Here is a 25,793-nt window from a genome sequence, read left to right as displayed (position 1 = left end):
CTCCTCCTTCTCCCCGTCCTCCTCCCCCGCTTCCCACGGCAATCCCACCCCACCATTGATTTTTTTTTATTTTTTTAGGAGGACCCAATAGCTAACTGTGTGCGCATGTTTAGCCCCTCACCCCTCACGCATGAAAATACTTTGTACTAATTTTTATTATTTTTTTTTTTCTGTAATCAACGACTCTCTGAGCTTCTTCCAAACGGGACGTTATCGATCGCGACAGTTAAACCCGCCGCGCGATATCGCGTCGCCCGTGTGTCAGGTGCAGCTCTCCTGGGCGCGAGGTCGTAACGCTGCGAGCGGCCTCTCCCCCCTTCTCTTTTTTTTCCCTTTACAAGCAAATTCCGGCTGCTCTCTGCTGCATTCGTGATGTGCTGGAGGGGCCAACTCGGGCCGTGGTAACGCAGCTGATTCCGAAGCAAAACGCCGCCATCGCGGTGCTCCGGGGCCTGCGCCAGACCCCGTCTCCCTATTTCTGTTAAAAAGTGCATGCTCTAATTTCCAAATCCCAGCAACGTCTTCGTCCACGCCTGCGTGCGAGGCCTCGGGACGGGAGCTGCGATGGCCCTAAAACTGACAGAGAACATCCCTGCTGCCGGCTGGAGGAACGGACTTTGTGCTGCCTCCTGGTCCCGGCCCTGGACTTTGCTATCTCAAAAAAAAAAAACCCCACCCCCCCATGATTTTTTTGTAAATTAGCCTACTAATTTAATCTCTTGCCAGATAAAACTGCATTTCAACACGGCCGTTAGCTTTGATAATTTTTGTATATGCTTGGGAAAAGAAGAACGTAAGAAATTCATGCCTGCAACTGTGGGCATAGCGACAACAAATCCGATATTTGTATTTTTGCCAGTCCAATGTTGTACTTCTCCCTGGTAACAGATGATAGGACGAGGGGGAATGGTCTGAAGCTGCGCCAGGGCAGGTTTAGGCTAGACATTAGGAAGAACTTCTTCACCGAAAGGGCTGTCAGGCTCTGGAATGGGCTGCCCAGGGAGGTGGTCGAGTCCCCATCCCTGGAGGGATTTAAAAGAAGGATAGATGAGGTGCTGAGGGACAGGGTTTAGTGGTGGGATGGCAGGGTGAGGTTAAAGGTTGGACTCGATGATCTTAAAGGGCTTTTCCAACCAAAGCGATTCTATGATTCTATGAAGCGTAAAGAGCCTAAATTAGTTCATTTTGGGACCTGCAAAACCCATCTCTTGGACTGGATGTATCCCACTGAACCCAAGCGGTGGCTGGGATGCCGTTAGATTGAGTTACGCCGTTTGGGGAGTTTTGTCCCGTATTATCGGTGCGAATGTTGCTCCTTGGCCGTCCTGCATCTTAAAGCCTTACCCGGGTCACACTAATTGCCTTAATTCCCGCTCTGCTCGGGCTCACAGCCCCATCTGGTGGCACTGGGGCTCCTGCCGGTCTCTGCAGCGAGAGCCAGCACTCTCAAAGCAAAAACTACCCTGAGCTGCTGAGCTGGCCGTGGGTACTCACAGGCCTCCAGTGTCTTGGAGAAGCTCAGCCCCTGTCTGGAATTTCTCACAAAGCTGTGCTAGCTGCTAATATAAAGACAAAACCAATCTGAATTCTGCTTTTTTTTTTGGGGGGGGGGTGGTGGTGTTGAAGTTCTTCCCATTAAAGCATTGCATTTGTAAGACGAATTTGAGACCTATCTGTTAGAATATATCGTCTAAGTAATCACTCCTGCCCTTAGTCTCTGCTTTTAGGAAAAGCAGCAAACCTCTTCCCAACACCCCGTAGAACTTGCCTCTGGCTCCGGGTCTGGCTCCAAGCTCGCGCACGGTCCAGGCACTGATTCAGATATTCAAGCAGAGGGTGTAAGCGGTTGCGTCTGAGCTCCCAGAGGCTTTAGAAGGGCTCCTTTTGCTTAAAATACAGACACCTTTAAATATAACGTGCTTTGCAGAAGCCAGTGCTTATACCAGTAACTTGTCTCGTAGTTGTGGCTGTCTCATCAGGTTTTTTTTTCTTTTCGTCGTTAGTTAAAAAGCCCGGTGTTGCTTGCTACCTTTAAACCTATTCCCGCAGAAGTTAGGTAGGATACAGTCTCCTATTTTGCTTCTTTTAAATTTCCGATGCTAACCTGATAGCCCTTTTAGCCTTGTCGTTGTACTTTTAGCCTATAACGTAAATACTCCTTCGTTACATGGCAGAATGGAACTTCTGAAGATTAACTCAATGGTTACAGCATCGGGGGAGTTCAGGTGAAGAGGGACGGGTGCAGGTACGCTGGGGACCACGGTCATGCCCGTGAAAGAGCCTGTCGCTCCTCGCGAGTTTTGGACCAAAGCGTTCGGCTGAGCGCCGCTGACCGGAGAGAAGCGGTGCTTCGTGGCTGCTTTAAGTTACGCTGGTCTGTGAAATTGTAAACAGAGCAGTGGATTTTCCACCTCTTTACCTTTCTCCAATACAGAACCACAGTTCCATCATGCCGTTTTCTTATCGTGGTACAAAAGAGAACCTCGGCCTCACTCGTGCCATGTTTGTATTTTTCCCCTCGACAGTCTTCGCAGCCTCACTGGTTGACGGCGGAGGAGAGGAGCCAAGCCTTACTTGATCTCAAAGCTGCAGGCTGGTCTGAGCTAGGCGAAAGAGATGCCATCTACAAGGAGTTCAATTTCAAAAATTTTAATCAGGTAATCATGGTTATGTACTGCTTTTAATATAAAGGAAACGTAAGTGCTTTAATTTCCATACCATCTGGATGGGAACATACTTATATTCAGAAATCTGGGAGTGTCCTTGTGGAGCCGAACGCCCTTGGGTTTGCCTCGGCAGATTGCTCTCGGCTTCTGATCTCATTAGGTGGAGTAAATTCATTCCGGTTTGTACCTGTTAAGTAGATTCGTTCTAATATTACAGTTTCTTGATTATAATGCTAGGGTGAAGGTCAGGGTCAGTACTATGGGATTAGACAAATAATATTTGATCCTGATTTATGTATTTCTTTATTTCATTGCTAGCACTCGTAAATGAATGCTGGAAATATGTAACTGATGGGCAGCGGGGTTCCTTTTTGTCAGGGAAAGACTTGAGAAAAACGGGTAAATACAAGAACAGAAGCTTTTGTCGAATCAGGTGGGGAAAATATGAAACATTTCACCTTCTAAGCAGGAAGGCAGAGTTCTTGAATGACTCGTAGTTGCTGGTCTCGCAGTGGTTTCGGCACAGCAGGCGGCTGGTTAGACCTTGCTGGGGTTTTATTTGGAGTCAGGATCCTGAGCCATGTCTCAAACTTGCAAGAACACCTCTTGGACATCAGTTGCAGACTTGCTTTAGAAATACGGGATTTATTTCGAGATCTGCGATCGGCCACGTTCCCCTAACAAATTGCCTTCTGAGGAATCATGACATTGCTTAGAAAAAAGTCACGTTCCAAGGGCGTGCGTTTCCCTTCTGGTTTATTTCTGAAGGAGAGGTGAGCGCTTTCTCAGGCGGGAGAGGAAACCCAGGGTTTTGTTGGGCGATGCCTCTCGCCGAGCTGGTTCTTTTCCTCGCTACGGGAGGGACGCAGCGAGCTCCGGGCTTTGGGAGGCCATGGGTTTGTCGGCGTGTGCAGGGGCCCAGAGCTGTGCTGCCAGCTGTTTATTGACATGGCTATGCCTAAACGCAGACCAAGATTTTTTAGGGAATCACAGTGAGCTAGATAAACAACAGTTTGTAACACTGGCTCTTTTTTTGCTGTTTCAGACAGTAGTTGTCACGGTAAGGAAAGCCCAGGCACTAGAGAGGTGGGTGAGGTGCTCCCGACCCCTCTGAGCTGGGAGAAAGCAAAAGAGAAAACACCTGCAGAAAAATCCAGCTCAGGAGCAGGAGGGTGCTGGTCCAGGGAGCACGTCTGAAGCCCCAAGTACATTTTTTCCTGGATTGCACTTCAATCCTGAACGTTCATACGGAACAAATAGACCCGTATCAGATAATTCAGAGGGCAGCGGAGGAGGGAGGCCCATGACAGGGAGCTGACATGAAGCCTTGGCGAGATGCAGGGGCAGCTTGGAGCTGGAGCAAGCAGGAGAGACCATGTTGGCCACCGATGAGAGAGAAGGAACCCTTGGAGGAGCTGAGATTTTCAGCCTTTGTGCTTCGAATATTCATGAAACGGCATCTCTGCCGGGGCATGGTCAAAGTGTTTGTTGGTTCAGCACAACTAGAAATGACTTCCCCCGTCCCCCAAGGTTAATTAAAAAGTGGCTTTGCACACTGTAAATAAATAAGTTGATTTGCCCAGATGGAATTTAAGCAGTGTGCCAACAGACAGGTCAAGAGGCAGGTCAGTGTGCTGCACCAGGAGTTAGCTAGAAAACCCATTGCTTTGGCAAAAATGTACAAAGTTGTGGGTTTTGGACTGCGTACATTTATCTTCCAACACAGGTAGATATCCATCTGTCTTCCCAGTTTGAAGATTGATGAAGCACATACCGGCAGAGGAAGTTGAGTATATTTAAATATGCTCATTAGTAAATGATGAAGTATACATTTGTACTTGTAGTACGTGTCATCGTAGAAACGGTACTCCAAAAAAAATGGCCACATGAATTATTTGGGAGATACCGGTACAGTCTCTCTCATTCTTGGTTGCCCTTCATTGGTGTCAGCTAAGGCAGAAATGAGAGCAGAGCCTGGGAATTGCCTTCAAACCCAAACTTTCTGTGCCCAGCCAGGATACCAGGGCGGCTCCTCTGTGCAGCTCTGGCTGGATCGAGGTTAAATGCGAGTATCTGGAGGCAGAATTTCACCTGCTGATGTGTAAGAGCCGGGTCCCCGTTTGCAGTGGCGGAGGGCAGACGTCGTTCCTGTTACCGCAGTCCAGGAAAGGGCTCAGCATGAAGATCCCGAGGGGGTGATCAGAGCTGGTATCGATAAGTTGAAAGTAAATTAAAGTTATGGATGTATATTTATGGATGCTTATGTTTATGATAACTATTAGTGAGTACTGTGTTTATTACGACCTAGGGAACGAATGACAAAACTGGAGCTACACCTGCATTGTACCTTGGGGAAAATTTAGTCCTGCAATGACAAAATTTCAGCTTGTAGGTAGAACTTCTTTCATTTCACGCAATAAATACTCTGTTTACATTATCTAAAGTGTGAGTATTTAGTGAAAGTCAGAGCACTGAGAAATGCCATTTCCTCAGTGATCTTCCTGCTGCCCTTTTACAGAGGGCGTAAAATCAGGTGTGCGGAGAAAAAAAAAGTAGTTGAGCTGACATGAAAGGTATTTCAGATTTATGTTTTGCAGATGATATTGCTATGATTAATGTATTCATTGGTCTTTTTTTATTGCTTCTTGCAGATAATGTTCATGATGCATGGAAAATTCTGTGGCTTTAAAATCTATGCCAGGTTTACAAAGTCTATGTATGTCAACAGATGTTAAGAATATAAACACAACTTTTGTTATAAAGTCGTGCAAATGTGTAGACATGAGCTTGGTTTATGTATATTATTTTCAGCATGAGAATGAAATGAAACTTCTGTGAAACAAGAGTTATTTAGATTCCTGAAGCTTTCAGGCTGAGATTAGCCCGGTTAAAAGCGATCAGCAAGGGGCTGCCTTCGTAAGGCTGACAAGCTAATGACACTTCGGGCTTACGGAATTAGTTTGTAACCCAGAATTTGAAAGGGCTGGTGCTGTTCGTTAGTCTGAAGATACATTTTCGTGCCGATGGGCTTTGGAGGTACAATGCTCTGAAACGAGCTGGAAGCCAGCCTGGGGGCGCAGCTGGGAGCCCTTTGTTGGTTACGTTGCATTGGGTGCCCACCACGCACTGGTCCCCGTGTCCCAGACTGGGCAGCGCTGGTGCTGGATGCTGCTCCGCGTCCCCATTGCCTGGTGGGGGCTCCTGGTGGGTGGGTGCCCTGAATCTTGTATAAAATATAAAACACAGCAACGGTGGGGGAAAAAAATGCAAACGCAGCTCAACTGGAGAGGAGAGCACCTTGTTGAGAAGAGCTGAGCTGATTGCACCGATGCATCTGTTCCTCCTCACCTGCCCAAGCAAAATTCAGAATCAGGACAGAAAGTTAATTTACGCTTCCAGACCATGCCGGTAACTCCTCCCAGTTATCGTTCTGCAAACTCAGAAAAGAAGGTGCAGAAACGTTGGGGCTGTTGCTAAAAGTTGGTCATTGAGGGAGGGAAGGGTTGCTGAGGACCTCAATGTCCTGGCCTGTATCTCGGGAATTTCCTGGGATTTTCTTGGCATTTCAGGTCCATACACCTTGGGACGGGTGATCCTGCAAAGGGGACAGACCTGGCTTAAAAATCTGAATTTCCCCCGGGTTCATCTCAAGCTCGGTCCTGGCTGAGCCGACAGCGGGCAGCTGCAGAGGGCTCCGGGTGATGGGTGCTGAGCGCTCGCCTTGGGTCCTTTACCCAGCTGCTCATTTTCACCGAATTTGCAGGAATATCTTAACTCTGAGGCTCCCATGTCTCTTGTCAAAGTTGGTTGGATTTGACCAGAGGGTTTAAGGGGCAACTGCCTGTGTGATTGCATTTCCTTAGGCAATCACGCAAAGGCAGCAAATGCAGTTAGGAAATTACAAAGGTGGGCATGTTTGTGGACGGTCAGGTTCAGCATTTACAGCTGCTTTCTTTTATAGGGTAAGTTTTTAATTAAGGTTGGTTTTTTTAAAAAAAAAAGAAAATCGTGTAGGAAGCCTCCATAAGACCTCTACCGTCATTTTATAAAATGACAGGAAATCAAATGCTCTAAGAGTTTTAAAAGCTATTTTAAATGCATTTTGTGTTTTGGGGCTACAGGACACAGGCGAAAGATGAGCCTGAGCGGAGGGGACGGTACGGGAACGCCTTGGAGGACGGTGGGTAGCGAGAGTAGAAGCCTGTGTGTTTCATTGCAGTTGTGGACTTTGGGTTTTCGAGAACTTATTTGAAGATGTGCAAAAAATGTAGAATGGTGAAATAAATTATTATTCTCACTTTGCATTTCCTTTCCAAATTTCCTTGCTCTCTTGCTTGAAATCCAGGGGAAAAAAAAAATCAGAGCATGTTATAGTAGATGCCTTCCCCCCCCCCCGCCCCTCATTGAAATGCCAATTATTTTCCTTTGCCCCTTTAAATTGATCATCCTTGTTGTAATATTGCAATACCACATCCGAATGGATTTGCTAGGATATGCAGCGAATACTCTTCATTTGTTTCACTGGTGGTACTCGGTGCCAGCCCCCGTAACATCATCTGCGTCGGTGCTTCCTTCTTCTGCTCCTGGCACGTTGCTTTCTCTTCTTGCGCTGATCAAAGATTGGAAAATTTGGTTTTATGTATGTAGGCAGTGTATTTCATTGCCGCTTTATGCGCTTAATCTTGTGACTGTTTGGCTGAAATACGGCCACGCCTTTTACGTATTGAAAACATAATATCCTTCAAGCTACAATCTGCAGAGGTAAAATGAATTTTATGTTAAATATTTGGTTGTGGACCACATCTCCAGCTTTTTATATGCCACAGCGGTCTTGTGGCTTTTTTTTCTTCTCCATTGTCTGATAGTGAGGTCATTTTCAGTCCTCTGAGAAATTTTATTCCCAGCCAGATGCAGGCCATATATTAAAAGTAGCACCTGTGGCTAATATCACAGCAGCTTACCATAAATTTACATGGTAACTAGGATTATATCTGTCAAGACTGTTAAAAAATGTCTAGGTTTAATTTGATTTCCAGTATTGAAGGAGCTCTCCAACATTTTGCTTCATAACTATATTTTAAAAGTTAAAATCGCTCCATTGTTAAGTTTTATAGCACTCCCAGTGCCCATTAAGTTGATTTGTTAAATGGGGGTCAGAATCAAGCAAGTTGGCTACGGGAGGATCGGAAACCAACCCATTTGTGACAAATTTAGTCCTCACGTGTGAATCTTCTCGGAGCCCGGGGACTGATTGGATTCAGGTGCAGCTTATGTCAGTTGTGTTTAACCTCAAAGCCTGGGCGACCTCGGCCCCCGACTGTCACTCGTGCTCATCGAAAGATGAACCTGTTCGCATTCGTTTGCTCTTTTTAATGTCGTAGCGCTCTGCTTGCTCCCCCTCTGCTGGAGTTTTGCGTTAGATTGCCTGTCGAATGAAAATAAATTCTTTTTTTTATCCGCTTAGGTAGGTGCTGGTTTTCATATAGCCTTTCCTCAACGGCTTCGCTTTCCATTATCCTTTGAGTCCTCTCCCATATGCTGTGATTTGTGCACCTGCAAAGTTATGAAAGTATTTCTTTTGGTAGTTCTGTTGTTCACTAACTTCCTTGCGTTTATGAATACAATAACCGATTTACGATAAATCAGAATTATTTATGGGTGGATTTACAGACTTGAGAAAATCTTTGTATCTGAAAATAATGAATTTCTGGCGTATCTGCCCGTTGACGTTTTCCTTTATTAGAAACTGATAGTGAAGTTTTCGGGACTGGCAGAGGTTAACCCGCAGGCTGAAGCGGAGTGAATGACCTGCCTCGAGTGGCTCGCAGTAAAAATATATGATTCCTGGATGGTCACACCTTCCTTGAGTTTATTCTTGTGATGGAGTAAATTAAACACTCTGGCCTCTGAGCCGGCGGGTTGGAGACTCAAGGAGCAGGAGCGGGACCTGGACACGGTCCCCCTGCCCGGCCCGCTGCCTGGCGCTGCCTGCGGGAGGCAGGAGCTGGGCCCCTGGGCAAAGGGAAGGAGAGGTTTGGGGAGATGGATCCTTGGAAAGCTTACTTACTAGAGGAGGAGGAGGAGGAGGAGGTGACACCGGAGCCCTGGGCAGCGTGTCCTGTTTCCAGTGATGCCTCCAGTTACACCGCAGCCAGCAGTGGGAAATTCTGCAAAGTTAGGAAGTCCACAGTGGTGGAAATACGTAATTAATTGGGTTGTGTCTAGGCAGAAATTAAATCCTTGGTGCTGGGAGTTAGGAAATATGGGATTTATTTTCTTCTCATGGCCAGCGTGGCTGGCAGGGTACGAAACCATGCGTAAAGTCACCCAGTGCTCCAGAATATTTTCAGACCAACATTTTTCTGTTTTAAATAGAGTTGCCTTAGGGCATCAGCAGCCTCTTGTGTCTTTTAAAGTCCTTCACAATTTAGGCCTTTCCTGATATGTCTGGGAACCATCATTTCGTCTTGCAGTCCCTTCCTTACAACCTCCCTGTTGTAATGCATGTGAGAAATTCATGCCTGGGAAAAGGCAGGCAGGGATGAGCAGTGGCTGCTCCTCCTCGTACTGGGGGTATCTCCTCTTCGTCAGCGTCTGCATGTGCAGATCCCACTGTCCCCACATCCCATCTGCTGGTGGCAAGTTACAGTACCAGTATTGTCGTGGCTGTACCACCAGTTATCAGGCTGCCAGGATTCTTCAAAACGTCGCAACATTAATCGTGTTTAAATACAGTTAGTTATGTTTAAATGGAAGACGGGGAGTGGGCGTGTGTCCTTCATCTCTAGCGGAGGTGAAATGCAAGATGTCCCATCCCAGGTGTCGGAGAAGTTGCATCAGTTTAATTTTTCTTGTGACTTAACTGTCATTAGGGATGCTCATTTTCTTGATGAGCTGAGTCATATTTCTCCTTAGAATAAACCATTATTTTATTGTATATAATTATTGGGGGCAGTTGTGTTTCTAATTGCTGAGTTTGCCCCGCCGAGTAGACCTGTTGTGTCTCCATTTAAGCAGGCCACTGCTTAAATCTGCCCAGCTGACCTTTGGGCGGCTCTCCAGTTGGGTCCGATACAAACGCTTTCCTTAAAAGATGGATTTATTATCATTCAAGTAAAAATGATTACAGCATTTGCCTTATGCTTGTTGCATGCATTGATCTGAAAGTGCAGAAGAAATTATTTGTCAAGTGCCTTTTGGGTTTCACAAGCTGTCTGGGGATTTACAGTAGAAAAAATGTTTCTCCTTTTTTTCAGCTGTACAAATTGATTGTCCGCTCTGTTGGAATTGAACAGAGCAAACGCCCTATCAGCCGTGCGGGATGGGCTGCCGTACGTTCGTACCCAAAGAGAGCAAATGTGAGCAGTTCAGCTTGATTTTTAACTGTGGTTCAGGCTCTTTCCTCGTTAAACCACCTTTGGAAAATCAATGGAAAATTCAATGGGTTTGAATGCAGTTGGGCGCCTTCATTCGGGAAAGCGCGAATAAGACCGGTGTTGCCTTTTCTGAGGAAGATGGTCGCTCAGAATAATTTTTTACCTTAACTGAAAAGTTAAGGAAACCCAGTGTCTTGCAACTCTCTATGCATTAAAATATAATATTATGGGGGTGCTGGAAAGATGGTGATTAAATGCAAACAGCACATCTCCCTGTCTTGGTTGTTGAACCTTTTGCATCCCCTTGCCTTTGGAATAACGCCCGACTACATTTTTTAAACCATTAATTGCCTTTTACGCCAGCAGCTCTCACTTTCTCCTACTCCCATGAAGGAGAGACACGCTCTGGAATATTATCCTCTGCAATTGTAATTAAAAATGGACTCTGGCTGGCAGAATAAACTGAAATAAACCGGCAACGCCCCTATTTAAAAATTAACCATTACTCGCCAAAGGCACATCAAACCCACTTAGCGGACATCCGTTAATCCCGCGGTGAGCCGTTTCAGGCTTTAATGCACACTGTTTTACACGTTAAGGGTTTTGAAGTCGCGGGCCAGCGCTGACCTTTCGCATCTGCTCCTCTCGCAGTAGGAATCTCCGCTCGCCGCTCCCCGTCAGGGCGGATTAACGTGACGAAGTGCAGCGCTTCTGCTGGCTGCAATTTCGGGTTTTGATCAGAATTATTTCTTTCACAAACAATCACGTTTGGCTAAAACGTTACATCTGCTCTGAAAAGCCACTGGCAGGCCCACAGTTTATCGGGGTGAGGCGAGTGTAATTTTTTTCATTCCTCATTTATAAAGCTGCAAACCCGCTTCGCGTAGGGTTTTTTTTGGGGGGGAGATCTTCCCTTCTTCCTCCCCTTGCCTTTTTCTTCCTTTAATTTTGTTGGGCTGAGATGAAAAGTTGCTTTGGAGGAGCATAAAGCTGGTGGTGATGTCTTGGAGGGGTTTGGTGGGGAACATGCAGACGAGTGGGGAGCCCCATGCTGAGTCAGCACCGCACCGCTGGGTTCACTTAGTGCCAAGGGTGCTTTGTAGGAAAACGGGTTTTATTCCTAGGATCGAAGGGGAAAGTCCTGATTTCATGACCTGGTGTGATTTTCCTCATGCTGTGATGAGAATAACAGCAGGCAGTTACATATATGTCTGCATGTGACCAAGGTGTCCCTGGTGGGGAGAATCTTAATTCCATGGTACAGTGGGTGGGTGCTTGTAGCAAGCAAAAATACTGTTAGCTGTACAAGCCCAATAGTTGTGTTTATGCGTGCATCTTGTAATGCCCAATCTAATAAAAATCCAGAGGAATACAAAGGGATTCCCTTTGTGGTGTGCTCGTATGAATTTCTCAAATTTGACCTTCACTGGAGGACTCACATTAATATTTGTCTCCCCTTGTGAGGCCATCTCTCTGTTCCCAGGTGTACCGGTGTACAAATGGTCTGGGCTGCCCAGTGGGAAGCCTTGTGCCTTAGTAAAAAAACGACCAACAAAAAGCCCGTGGAACCTCTCCAAACATTGCACATCGGCTGTACGCTGTGGCAGCCAGGCATGCACTTGGAGCACACGGAGGGGTCTGAAGAGACTTGAAAATGCTGAGTGTAGGTTGTCTGTCTGAATTGGTGGCCTAAAAAGTGAGCCTTGTTCTTAATAATGTAACTTAACATAGCTACCTTTCTCCATTTCCCCATGACCTGCTCCAGCTGTTCTTCCACCTACCAGAGGCAGGAGATGAAGCACGGGTCTAGGGGACCTATAGATCACATAGGGAACAGCAGGCATGGCAAACCAGGCAAGGTACCCAACTGCTCCGAGGTTGAAGGATGCCCCGAAGAGAAACATGTGGTCTGGGAAGATGCTTGCTCTCTCCTACTCTTTCTTCAAAGGATCTGTCACTTCTAGACTTGAAATGTCCATTGTCAAAATAATATTTGAATTTTATAGTGCTATATAAATTAAAAGCCTGCCAGTGCTGGCCCAGGTAAGTCTCCTGCTGAGTTCACTGCCCCCGTGTATCATCTACGCTCTTCTACTATAAGCAGCGTCCAAGCATGAAGACCCATTCTGACAATACAGCAGGATACTTTCAGCAGCTGGGTTGAGTGAAATGATTCCCTGGCTGGATTTGCAGTAAATGTGCCTCGGTTTGCTTTATTTTGTAGCATCAGGTCTTTTTAGATTCTGGCTTGGCCAAGGGGGTGATGGGAAGACCTCTTCAGATTCCTCACACCTCCATCGTGACTCCTCTGTTGCATGTTTGAATTGTTGACCTTGTCTTTAAAAAACCAAACCGAAACAAAAAAGCCGACAGCGTAGTGGGTAGGAGGATAGTGGAAGATGAAATGGTCATAAGACCAGCCGCTGCTTCTCTTAATCCATCATAAAGCAATGCCTTTCTTACCACTCTTTGATGTTTTCTTAGGATCATAAATGGCAGAGATTTAGAGGATTATCAGAGGCAGGATATGATTACCCTTGGATACTCAGCAGAGAAGATTTTGGATATTAAACTGGTAGTACGTGTAATCTTGGCCAAAAGACCAAGGAAAATTTCGCCTGAGCGCTCCCTATGTTATCAACAGCATGTATGACATGTGAGCTCCATTTTCATGTCTGCAGAATGAAATCATTCCTTTGCAGACGAGTAAAAAGAAAGATGGGGGGGGAAACAGTAGTAGTTTGTGCTGCTGTAGCCAGGTCTGTTCCATCCAAGATGTGGTGCGATGGGATAGTGAACTTCTCTGCTCTTCCACGCCGTGGCCGAGCTCTGTAGAAGTCAGAGGACTTGAGCACCTTTTTGAAGCGGAGCGTTCGTGTCAATTAATTCTTGTTTGGTCTGGTTTACGATGGCTTCATGTCACGGGCTGGCACCGCGTGCTTGAGGACGGTTGGTTGGTCCTTGTGCAGCACGAAGCACGTCGGTGAGCAGAGTGCCTTGGCAGAGGGCTCGGGGGCCCGCATTCAACAGGGTGGGACTGGGGACTGGCTGCACCTTGTTACCAGTTTATTTTTATAGTGGTTTGTGTGATGGCTTTATTACGGTACAGCCGGGGGTTTGATTTGCTGGGCCAAACATTTGCTTTAACAAGTAAAATTATCATTGTTCTTTCAGTTGCGCAGCCAAGAGAGTTTATTATTTTAAGTGACTGATTGCTTTAGCAGGTGCTCGGTTAATGGGGGCTTCACTGTATTTAATGTTTTTAGGTAGGGTGCAAAAAGTTCATTTTAAAAAGTCATGTTTCTTGAAATAGCTATTTTATTTGGTGTAAACCTCCTAAGTGCAACCTTTATATTCCATTTTTGAGCACAAAGCACACAAAAATGGCTTGGGAGGTGGAGAGTCACGTTTAGCCGGCTACGCGGCTGGAGGATTTCTTCCATGTTCTAGTTCAGTCCTGAAACCTGGGATTATTTTCCTTCTTTTTGTCTAAAATCTAACTCGGAGACCTACATTTCTGAATGAATAAAATACTCCTTATGAGGCTATGTTTACCTAGAGTGCGAAGGAACTGGAACTGGGGGGGGAAAAAAGCATTTAATTTGAATATTTCTATATGAAGTGAGATCTCACAAATATCGTGTGACCTTGTTCCAGGTTTGGTTGGGATTTAGGGTGTCTACTTACTTTGCAGTAGTCTTTATGGGCAACTAAGTTTATTTTTATCTACCTATAAGCAAATGAATGTATTTTGTAGTAAGGTAGTATTGACCCAGCAGAGTCTAGGCTTGAAACTTCTATTAATCACAGGAAAAAGGGTTTATGCTGCTTTAAGGCATCTCTATGTTTTCCCACTTCCACTCCATCACGTTTATAGAGCTCTTTGGTGGAGTAGGTGATTAATTTTGGCGTGAAGTCTGTTCATTGAATCACCGAGCATATTACCTGCTTTCTGTTCGTGAAATCCAGGTGCAATGACTACCAGTAATAAAAACGAGAATAGGAAAAATGATCGGAGGCTGCTGGAAAAGTCAAGATGTGACAAGGAAGAAGGTGTGATAGATGTAACATTTTGCATCAGATTATCACCAATAAGAGGAAAAAAGGTCTTAAGTTCAGCAGTTATGAAAATCCTGATGTAAACGGGCTTAGAAAAGATAAAGTTGAGGTTTGTCGTGCAGATCGCACGCGAGGGTATTTCACACGCTTAGCGAGCGCAAGGGGGAGGGGGAAACAAAGCGAGGAGAAGGATTTAAGAGCAGGTCAGTGCTCTCCACCTTCCTCTGGGTCCCTTTTCTTGCTTTGATCCCCATTTCCCTTGGCCTTAGCAGCAAATTTGTATTTGTTTTTCAGAGCAGTCCAGTCTCAGGTGGGGCAAATTACACTTGCACCTGCTTTGTGGCAACGTGATGTCATAGCTTAGGTCACTGCCGCGCTGGGGAGACGAAGCCTTTGACTCAAACCTCCTCTTGGAGAGCTTCATCTCGAGCATCATCGGGATGGTGCCGCACCTGGTCTAGATTGTGCTGAGCGAGTGTAAACTTCCGAGCGGCTTGGGCTTTTCCTGGGACAGCATTCCTGAAATTGCCTTCTGTCATCTCCTGCGGCTCTTGACATTGTACCGGTACCTGTGTGAGAAACGTCCCCACTGAGGAAAGGCCATGCCTCCGAGCTCCGCTTCTCTTTGCCTCCATTTATTCTTCATGTTCTTCAAATTGGTAAATCATATGACAATAAGCAGAAATGCCCTCAATGAAGAGAGAAGGGGAAACTGTTGTTTATCTGGTCAGGTGGTTTAGATTAGCAGTGATGCTGGTCTGTATTATGTTACTTTAAATCATAGTGTCCCAACAGGACATAAATTATGAAGATTGTTACAGTATGTTTCATCCAATGTAAGATCAACAAATTGGAATAATTTTTTTTATGGGAAAATCAGTGCTTTGGCAAGGTTATTGTTGAAGAATTTAATTTAACTGGAGCTTTGCTTGCATTATTTCTTAATATATAAAAACTATTTGCATAATGTATGAAGTATAAACATTTTTAGAATCAAAGGCAAGAATGCCTTTTCCAAGATTACATAGAGTGGCAAACTACTTAGAATAGATCAGTGTTTGTGCTTTTGCTGTCAGAAATGTTTGATATAGAGCTGGCGAGCTAGTTTCTTCACCGACATAATTGTAAACAAGTGTTGGGAGACAGAAACGGCGTTCTTTGTAGAACAGGGTGTAAAGGTTTTCACATACGCCGCTGCAGATCTAACATGGAGAGCAGTGTTTACAGCTGTAGTATGAATATAAATAGGTAACTTTTTTTAGAGCGCAAGGCAGCATTTCACTTTTGTGTAAACGATGTGTGCAGATAAGTATGGGGGATGCGAGCCGTCAGCTCTGGATGTTCGGAGGATACAGTAAACGCAGAAAAGCATTGACTATTAAGTTGGAAATTGTAGCTGTGGGGTTTTTTTTAGTTTCACATTCCGTTACGAAGGCAGAAATGGCATCTCAGTACCTGCCAGTATGTCTGTAGCATTCCTCTTCCATCCGTTCCCTTTACTGGTGTCTTTCACAGTACCACTTTCCCCAATCCCAGGTGATGCTTGGGGAGCAGGAAGGTTGGCTGCCTTCACGATATTTTGCTGCTGAGGCCATTAAAGAGGAGAAAAAACATGTCTCTACGTGTGATTTGTTAGGTGGTGTTCACCTTCAGGATGGTGTAGTGCCATCTCGGGGGTGGGATGGAGGGAGTAGGGAAATGCCGGCACAAGGCCGGCTCATCCATCGCTTGCGCGCTCACCGGAGGGATGGGGATGTGAATAATCTGAGTTTAGCTCTATTTTGGGACATGATTTAGTTGTGTTCTTAAGGACTGTCCCGCTGTTCTTGGAATGGTGTTAAAAAGGAGAAGAGCAATGGGAAGGTTTTCCCCTGGTTTATGTCGTGGATGAATCCAGACAGGACCGAAAAAAAAAAAAAGAAGAAAAAAGGAAAATACCTAGTGCCACATGGATCCGGTGTCCTTGGGGATGGTTCAGGCAGGAGGATGATGCCAACTGGGAAGAATCCCAAAATGGGCACGTGGTTTTATGGAGGAATGAATGCCTGTCCTCCTGTGCTGCCATCACCTTCCTAAATACGAACTGGATTCCTCTTTTTTTTTGTGTTTTAACCATGTTGTCACTTTGAGATGAAGAGTGTGGCCTTGTGAGATGATTTTTGCATATTTGTAAGGTAAAAGCCTTTCTTAATGTAGTACATAGAATTAAAATAAAACAAACCCTGGATTTTTCTTGACAGCGCAACAGAAAATATCATGAGGTTAAGTCAAACCTTCATGACTAGCTAAACATAACTTAAAATAGCTCAACATTAAAGAGCTTTTTCCTTTTATCTGCTGGCCCGTAGCTCGCTGTTAGGTACTGACATCAGCTGGGTATGCGAAAGCTTCTGCAGTTTGGAAGTGAACCTTAGTGGTTTGAGTTTATTGTTGTTGTAAGTGTCAGGCTGCTACGGGGAACGTGTGCGATCCGCGGTGTGCAAGGGTGCTTCTCACTTGGGTGAATGGAAAGCCAATGTGTGCAAGCAGATCTCTTGCCCTGTACGACAATGTCACTGTAACTTGGTTTATTTATTCGTTTCCTACTGATAAATGATAGAGATGTGGCCCGGGTGGGTGGAGATGGGAAGACAGGTAGCCCTCACACTGCAGAGGGTCAAGGTTAACGCTACCTCCAGCGTTATAATGACAGATGGGAGGCAGAAACCGTAATGTACTTGTGATTAGCATATGGTTTCCTTGGCTGAGCGTCCGAAGGATTGAAGAAGCCCGGGTACGTGCTTCATAGCGTACGCATTTTAAAACAAATAAATAAGAAGTGTGTATGGTTGTGTTGTTGAGCCTTTCCGCTGGTTTTCTTGAATATCTCCACTTTCGAGTCAAGTGCTGTCAGCCGCGGTGCTCCGGAGCTGCTCTGGGGTAATCCATCACTGGGGACTCGCGGGTGGGTGATGTATTAGCACGACATACCGACCTGTGTGGCTTTGATGTGTAACTCATCAAGATAACGTTGGCAAGCGTTGTACAAAAGCAGCGTGTTTAAAAAGTATTAAGATGAATTGATTCCTCACTTCAGAAGTGTGAAGGGAAGAATAACAGCAGCTTAGCTCCGGGATGCCGCGGTTCTCCCGGCGCTGTGCCGTGCAGAGGGGCGGATGGAATTTCATCTTTCCTCCCACTTCTGACAGCAAAGTGCCTGGCCCTGGTGTTCCCATTCTCGGGCACCAAAAGTCGCGTTAAGTCTTACTTTGTGATAGCGCATTTTGTCACTTTCAAAAGCGGTTTGGCCGGCCCCGAAACATTCTACGATGGCTGAATTTTTTAAAGGTTTTTTTGGTTTGACTTGGGTTTTTTACTTTATTAGGTTAACTTGTTCTAAGAGTAGCCCTGATTTGTATCTCACAGAGACATGCTGTGGCTGGTAGTATTTTAAAACCATTTTAGAAGTGAGGCTACAACTGAAACACCATTAGTTTTTAGTTCCTTCTTTTGTGATCTTAAAAGACCTGAGGAGAAGAGGCTTACTGGCACACCCAAGGCATCTCCCGTCTGTGCAGAATTGCTTCACCCCTTACTTGTTCTAGCGCTGTTCGTGGTTCATGACAGGGGTTTTGTGGTCTGCCGTGACTTAGGTGATGTGATGAATTTATTTAAGAATAACCTGTATGCCTGGATGTTATTTTAGCCCAAATGTCCTAAATGGATTAGGTTGAAAATGTCTGCCTAAGATGCCTGTTAGTGAAATGTCAGAATACTTCCTAATACTGAGCACATCAAACTCTCTTTTAATACTTTGCAATGGCTTCTAGAAAATGCCCAAGTCCTCTCTTTTTTATTTCTCAAGGAAAAAGCTGAAGGAGTTCTCGTCAGGGGCCGAGGGGCTGCAGCACTCTGTTATTGGCATCGCGAAAGTCAAGATTGTGTTGGGTCTTACTGTCACGAGTAAAGTGCTTGCCCCACTTTCATCAAGAAACGTGTGATGGTCTGATAAACTCTGCCCACCAGTGCAGTCTTGACAATGATCTTGCACTGCAGACTGCTTAATAATTTTCATTATTTTTAATTAAAGTTGAAGAAGTGCAGACTCCTGCTCAAATTAAGGTTGGTTGTGTTGCCGGAATGTGGTAATTACTTTAATTGATCACAAGATAGTTTCCTTGATCACCAATTAGACCAAATTACCGATCAAGTTTCAAGACGTGAAGAAATGTCCAAACTGATTTTATGTAATAGTGTTTTCATATCTAATCAAACCTAAATATCTTTTCCTTCCAGAGCCAATTGTATTTTCCCAAAGAAAGGTTACGGCTCTACAAATATAAAGGTGATTCATAAACAATAGCGTTCCAATTCATTTAATTAGCAAAGGAAGTATTTAGGACCTTAATGGAGATTGCGCTGGTGAAATTGCTCGGTAGAACTGTAGCTCATTTTCTTGGGGGGAGATACTTTTTGCGTGCAATTAAAATAAACTAAAACACAAGAAGTAAGTTGCTTTGGGTAACGTGCAATGAGGGAGAACCTCTCCAAGCAGAGCGGGGCATGCAGAAAGGCGGGCACGACGGGTGGGTGTGTGAGCTTCGTCCTTCGCTGTAACCCCAGGTTGCCCTGGCTGGGACAGTCGTGGTCAGCTGGAGCAAGGAGCAGCAGGACCTGTCCTGGGGAGGGTCCTCTGCGCCAGAATTAATCCCTTTCCATGACTCGGACAGCCCCAAGTTGATCACTCGTTGGGAAGATGAACACTGTTAAGACCAACGACTCTTTTTTCCATCTGGAGACTTTTTGCTGTCGGGGGGGGGAAGATGCGGTGGGTTGGCGTGGCGGTCCGCTGGTCGGAGAGGATGTGGTGGTCCACCGATCGGGAGGGCTTGTCGCCACAAAGCGTGGAGGAAGGGCTGCGGAGCAGATTAATTGGGTAGACTCGTTTGCTTGCGTGGTTCGCCCTGTCTGCCTTCCGCTGGAGCGACGACTGTTGTCACACGGTCAATGGATTGCGCTGGCGTTGTGTAACCTGCGTATACACACAGGAGGGGGAGTTCCTGGCATGGACAGACAGACAGACACTGGTAGAGCATTCATGAGCCTGGGAGGGTTTTCATCAATTTAATATATTTTTTCCCTTGCTGCTTGTTTGCACAAAGGCGATCCAGTCGCAGATGCAATTGCTGGTTTAACCTTTCGGGGACATTTCTGTGTATAGGTGTTGGAAATAGCATTCCTGTTAAGCCCATGGACGCTCTGAAAGCCGTTAAATCAAATGTCTTTCGGAACTATTAATGCAGAAGTGTTCCAAATCGTTGCTAACGTCTAAATGCACAACTTGCAGCTCTCCGCCTCAGAGCGTGCTGCCCAAACATTTGCAAATTTTTAAAAGTAATTGTTCACTCGAAGTAAAACTAAACCAAGTGAGAGCTTCAAGGGAAGTTAGGTTTTCCCGAATTTTGGAATGCTCTTGGGTCAAAGAAAAAAGCTTTTTAATTGCTGACAGTTTGGTGATTTCCAAATGCCAAACCTCATTGGAATGATTTTCTCTGATTATAACGTTTGCATTCATTTGACTGGCAAAGCGACTAACAAAGTCATACTTCATCCAGGCACCGATTCTTTTTTTACCTGAAGGTTTTTGTAATTTGTGAGAGGAAAAAAGACTGAAACTATTATCAACCATTATATGTTATTCATTGACCACATGTTTGTTTGAAACAGCCATCGCTTGGTGGAATGCGGGCTATATACATTCTCTTCCATAAATTAGCACTAAAAAACTACCTAAATCAGGTAGGGTTTGTTGGGCTTGTTGTATTATAATATGAACCAGACTATAACGTGGATGTTACTTTTGCTTTGCATGTTAATTCAGGTCCTGAACCCCGATGGATGGAGCTTGGTATGAACACAGCCCGCTGACTTAGAGGCGTCCTGCTCACGCACTGAGGCCCTTCGGGCCCCGCTGTGTAATTGCGTTCTTGATTTACATGGACATTCTAATTTTCTTTATAATGTAGTGATTTGCTCCTAAGTATTTTGGCAAGGACCTGCTATTATTTTCTTCTTGAGCCTGTGATAAAACCTGCGTCCTGGGGGAGCGTGCTGGGGAGAATATAGGGGCAGAGGATTGGGAAACCTATTTTTACTCATTTTAAGGGAAAATATTTTCTCCTAAAGCAGAGGGGCAAACCTCCCTGCCGCCTTGCTCCCCCTAGTATAAGTAAATAGCAAAACAGTTACGTGAAAGGATGCGTTTCTGGAATTGGTATCTGTCTGGTACAGGGATGTTGTGGCACAATGCTTAATTAGGAATGGCACGTTTCTAAGGTGCAGTAAGGGGTGAGGGGTTTGGGATGGATGTTTAACATCGCTGTTGAATGCCAGAGGTAAAAGCATTGCTCTCGTGCAATGGCTTTGAATCCTGGGGTAAGTAACATTGAGCAGAGTGATTTCCCGAGGTCTGGAGGGGATCATTTCAGCAGCCTCAGGAGATGCATCGGTGGCATGAGAAGGTGAAATGCTCCTTTAACACACACAGACCTGAGGTGCAGCAATCTAGAATTGTAGAATCACAGAATTGTTTAGGTTAGAAGAGCCCTTTAAGCTCCCCAAGCCCAACCGTTCCCCTAACCCTGCCATCCCAGCACTAAACCCTGTCCCTAAGCACCTCGTCTGCCCAGCTTTTAAATCCCCCCAGGGATGGGGACTCGACCCCTTCCCTGGGCATCTCCTTCCAGTGCTTGACAGCCCTTTTGATGAAATCTGCAGCATCCCTAGGCGTTTTTGAGATTTTGGAGCGGATCTTGCAGGTCTGCTGCCAGTCCTGGCAGGTGGAGGAGTATTTTCCTCTTCGCTCTTTCTTTCCTTAGGCTTTCGGATTTATGACGCGTGTTGCTCTACAAGCAGAGAAGATGAATCACCACCCGGAATGGTTTAATGTCTACAGCAAGGTAACGTGTTCACCAGCCCTAGCCACAGGCATGGCTAAGTCAAGAAGGCCAAACCACCAGCCCATGCTCTCTGCCTTTTTTTGTAGCTTATATACAAGGCAAGGGAATGGAAGGAGGTTGTGTCTTTTTAAAGAGATTTCAGATTTTAAAGAGATGCTGAGATATTTGCAGTGGTGAGGAACTGGGAATGAAGCTCTTTGCAATTGCTGCCAGCCCCATGCTTTGGACCTGTCGCTTCACCTCTGGCTGAGATCTAAAAATGAAATAGAAGCCTTTAAACTCCTATTTAGCCAACCTGAATAAACGACTGTTTTGGAACTGCTCACCAACTCTCATTCCTTTCTGCACAAGAAGTCGGGAGCCCAGCGGTGTAGGGTAGCAGACCATCAATGTGTAGGTACCTAAATGGGAGCCTGGCAGTCTCAACTTAGGTTTGATTTTTGAAAAAAAATTGTAGGCTCCTATGTCTCAACATAGCAGCTTATAAAATTTGTTTATAATATTACCTAGCTGATGGTGGTCTCATATTTACAAGGGTTGCAGGGTATACTGCAACCCTCGAATGAAAGGTGCTGTGTGAAGGGGGAAATTACTGCTCTCCCTTTATTTTTATTTTCTAATACTTCTCATTGCGTTCTATCCAGTTGTTTGGTTTAGCATTTGGTGAATACATGGCAATCCCGTTAAAAATATACTAAAAGGACATGTGGACAAGCAGAGCAGGACATCCCCACCTCTCCCCTCGACAGAGGCATCCCCAGCACAGGCTGCTCCTCACCCGCCCTTTGGGTCGCCCTGTTTAAGGGGACATTAAACGGTCACCGGACAAAGTCCCGCTCACCAACTCTTCATGATTTTCTTGGCTTTCCAGAATATTCAGGATTTATCTTTTTCTTTTTTTTTCCCCCCCCGCCTCGTCTCTCTTCCCCAAAATCTCAGTCAAAGGCGAGACAAAGTAACGCCCAACTTGTCATCTGGCTTAGTCTAAACAAACCCGTGCAGGCAGCTGCGTCATAGCAAAGCGCACCAGGCCATTTGTTTTTCTTCTTGAAATTAATCGGCAACAAGCTCAACAATTTTTTCACCTTCGGGGTGCTGGTTTTTAACAAAACGCGTGAGCCCCTGACTCCGCTGTTGGCAGCTTGGTCGCTGGCCCAGGTTCTTCGTGAAACCGATCCGTGGAATTAAATGCAAAGAAAGAATGAGTTATTTAATCGGACACCTCTTCTTGGATGAAGCCCAGGAATGCAAGGTCTGGTTTATTCTGCGAAGGGGCTCGCTTTGGTTAGACTCGAGGCTCTGTTCAGCCTCCTCACCTACAACGTCGTCTGGTTTAGGTGAGCGTCCAGCTCGCTGCTTGCAGGGCCCCTCCCGTAAAACCAGTTTGCTACGGAGACACGCAGCGTTCCCGGTGAATTGCTGCTCAGCCTACGTGGCAGAGATCAAGACAGCTTTGTAACCCCTTTCTTTTCCTTTCTGGCAGGTTCAGATAACTCTGATTTCCCACGACTGCGGGGGACTGACCAAGAGAGATGTGAAGCTGGCTCAGTTTATTGACAAAGCTGCTGCCTCGGTGTAACAAAGATGTAAAACTTTTTAATACCGTGTCCACCAACATTTTGTATTTGAGCGCTGTCCCTCACTCCTCGTAACCCTGATTTCACAAAGCCCCTGAGACGAGGTATTTTGTAGAAAGAGTGGCTTAGCTCGCTTTGCCTTTTAGTCTGAGACCCCCTCTGGATGCCCGTGCTTGTCCTTTGCTGGCTCTGCCTGAGGATGCGGCAGATAAACCAGCGACAAGTACATTTTGAACAGTCCTTTTCTAGAACCTAAAGCAAGCTGGCATGAAAGCAGGAGCCCACCCGCACGTGTCGGTGTTCCCCAAAGCCCACGGGAGCCAAGGCCGGTGGCAGCCACCACGCGAGCCTGCCCTGAGCCCGGCCGCTTCCCTCCTATTCCCTGCAAACCCTGCAGAGATTTGTACCTCCCTGCACTTCAGGCAGGGTGAGGGCAGCCAGGCCGGGTCGGTCCCCTCTGGTTTGGTTCCTCCACCTGCACCAGTGACCAGTGGCAGGTCTGGGGTGTGCTGGTGAGCGCAGCCCAAGCAGCTGATGATCTTTCCTAGAAGTTGCAGCTCACCCAGCAGTTACAGCTTTGCATTTTGGTGTTTATTCTGTGCTTGTCCAATGGCTCTTCAAACCCGTCTGGCCTTCCGGCACCCACCGCCGAGCAGCCGTACCCAGCAAAAGCCTTGCTGCGTGCTTGAGAACCGTTCCCGACCTGAGATGCAGGGCTGGATCCTGCGGTTGCTGAAAACTTTAGCTCTGCTCCAGCAAATACAAAAGAAATCCCAGTGAGCTCCTGGCACTCGCATCATTAAACGAAGCATGTGCTTAAGTGCTTGGCTGGGCCGGGTCAGTGCTCAGCACCTTGCAGGATCGAGCCATTATTTGTGTGGTAACGCTCCCGTACCTGCCGGATCGGGGGGTGGCTTGGCCGGGTGCCCGGAGCACCGGCCAGAGCTGCCGGCGGTGAAGGAAGCAGCATTAGCAGGATTCTTGCTAAGCTGGGCTCGGCTGAAGCTATGCTCACCTTTTTTTTTTTTTTTTGGTATCTACAATTACTCATTGCGAACGCTGTTCCAAGAGCTGCAGATCCCGCTGACGAGCTTTCAAATCATTTCTTCCGTGGTTTCAAAGTCTTTGTTTTTATCCTCACCGAGACAGCTTTCCCCTGCCAGCAGGGAGATTTCAACCTGCTTAAGGCTTGCAGAAGGGCCTCTGGCTCTGCAATCCTGCCGCCGAGTGTCCCCAACAAGCACCGGCATGCCCTGCAAGCAGCTCTGGGCGCGGAGCTCCCGGGAGATTGACGCCTCCGAAATGCCTGAGTGCATTGCTAGAATGACACCGGCGGCACCGCTACCAGCTACCGCGAAGTGAGATACACACTGAGCGCCCAAATCTGTATCGGGTGTCTACGCGAGGTGGGTGGTCTCTCAGACATTTGGGATGCAAAGCGCCACAAGCTGCCGTGCAAGTATTCACGTCGATAAAATAAGAAAGGTATTTTTTGTTAATCCTTAGCAAGCGCGCTGTCATGTGCTAATGGGTCGCAGGAAGCGAGATGTAAGACGTTGGGGTTTGCTGTCAGTAACCCTGCCGGGGGTATCAAGTTAATACCCAAAAGGACCCAAACTCAGACTACGTGCTCAAGTGTTCCTTGCTCACAAGTGCCTTTCCCCAGCGAAGCGGCGGATTTCCCCGATATGGTCTGAAAATGGGCACTGTTGCGAGGAATGAATAAAACTCAAGCGGCCCAAGCGGGCCCTGATGTCTCCTGTTACTGGTGGGGAAGGCGAAGGGGCTTCGCCCAAAGTTTTGACAACGCCTCTAACAAACTGTGAAAACTCTCTTGTTCGAAATTGATATATGATGTGTGCGCTCTGAATAAAACCAATAAAATCAAATTCCTCCTGTGTAATTTGTTTCTTTATTATTGTGCCTGTGTGACAAAGCTGTTTAACTTTCAGATAAATTTAAGATAAATAATATTTTGTTACTGGCAGGTCTTTGGTTTAGAATATTGATATTTATTTACATACTTGGAGGGAAAAAAATCCTCACCAACTCTTTTAGCTCAGAGAGCTGCACTGTCCAGCTGTGGCACAGAGCTGTGCAGCCGTGGTGGTTTGAGGAGCCCTGACTGGTGAAGCGGCAAAAATACTCAGAAAAGAGGAGGGTGGCTTTGAAGTGCTTGTAGTCAGCGCTTGTTTAACCACGGTTCCTTAACTTCCAGGGCGTCCCACAGACCTGCGACTGCCTTTCGGGAGCGTTGCTGTGCCACGCTAAGAAGAATAAAGTAAAAATAGCGAATAGCGCCCTCGGCTTTGTTCGGCTGCCGCTGGCCGCTCCCCGCGTGGGCCGGTAGCCCCGCTGCTCACCCGGGGAAGCAGTGCCGCCCTCCTGGGCTTTGCTTCGCCTTGCAGGCACCAGAGATCTCTCTCATTATAAAAACACCTTTTATCTGGGGTTTGTTTCATTTTCTTTTTGGACTGGATCCCCAGCGTTTCTGAAACGCACCCCGAATCTGCGGTGAGCCCCCACTGAACTCCACCTCCCGCCCCGGCTCAGCAGCATCCCCAGCTCGCTGCTCTCCGCAGAGCGGGGCGGGGGAGCCCCGTGATGCCGAGGAGCCCCGACCCCCCCTTCACACAGCTCCCTAAATCCCCAGCAGCCAGCTCGCGCCCGCTCCGTGCTCCTGCATCTCCCCAGCTCCTCTCCACCTGCACGCGTGTTTGCCGGTGCGGCGAGCGCAGGATGCCGAGGGCCATGGGGAGGGGATGCACAAGTCTCCCCGACCGAGCTGGAACTTCACGGCAAATTTATACAGCAAGGATTTAATGACAGGCGCTGGACTGGGGCCAGGAAACTCAGCCTAAGGCGCCTTCTCTTGTGAAGAGCATCGTCAGCTCTGAACAAAAGTAGCCAGCGCGTGGGGTTTGGGTCTTTTCCAGGTGGTGGCATCGCTGGAGCCGTGCTGCTCCGTGCCGTTACGGATCGAGCAGCTGCCCAACGTGCGGCTTCCTCGCCTGTGCCGGCTTCTCCTCGGGGTCGGTTTGGCGTCTGCTCCCCGTGAGTCTGCAAGGTTGCACCCCAGCGCGGGACGGTGCCGCTCCGGCCAACTCATCACATCTCCCTGTTTGCTGCGAGATTCGGCTCATGGCTGGCAGCCACCAGGTTAAATACTCCCCTGGA

The 25,793-nt window shown here is 46.7% G+C and overlaps 1 protein-coding gene across 4 annotated transcripts in view; it reads left to right on the top strand.

Moving 5' to 3' along the window:
• Positions 1 to 24,473, top strand: part of PCBD2 (pterin-4 alpha-carbinolamine dehydratase 2) — a 26,558-nt gene extending 2,085 nt beyond the window's left edge. The window contains exons 1-4 of one of the 4 annotated variants that reach the window (XM_035902257.1): positions 92 to 265; positions 2,526 to 2,657; positions 20,959 to 21,039; positions 22,523 to 24,473. In XM_035902257.1, the coding sequence (XP_035758150.1) occupies positions 131 to 265; positions 2,526 to 2,657; positions 20,959 to 21,039; positions 22,523 to 22,618 (444 nt within the window). In that variant the 5' untranslated portion in view covers positions 92 to 130 and the 3' untranslated portion in view covers positions 22,619 to 24,473. Of the gene's footprint in view, positions 1 to 91; positions 266 to 2,525; positions 2,658 to 6,787; positions 6,847 to 14,395; positions 14,761 to 20,958; positions 21,040 to 22,522 lie in introns of those variants that run through there. The other 3 variants (XM_035902258.1, XM_035902259.1, XM_035902260.1) reach the window with 3 other exon arrangements.
• The last annotated feature ends 1,320 nt before the right edge of the window (positions 24,474 to 25,793 follow it).

Source organism: Egretta garzetta, unplaced genomic scaffold (assembly GCF_000687185.1).
Source record: "Egretta garzetta isolate BGI_Z169 unplaced genomic scaffold, ASM68718v1 scaffold439, whole genome shotgun sequence".
In the NCBI taxonomy this organism is placed as follows: Eukaryota; Metazoa; Chordata; class Aves; order Pelecaniformes; family Ardeidae; genus Egretta; species Egretta garzetta.
This window is presented reverse-complemented; position numbering and strand designations above follow the sequence as displayed.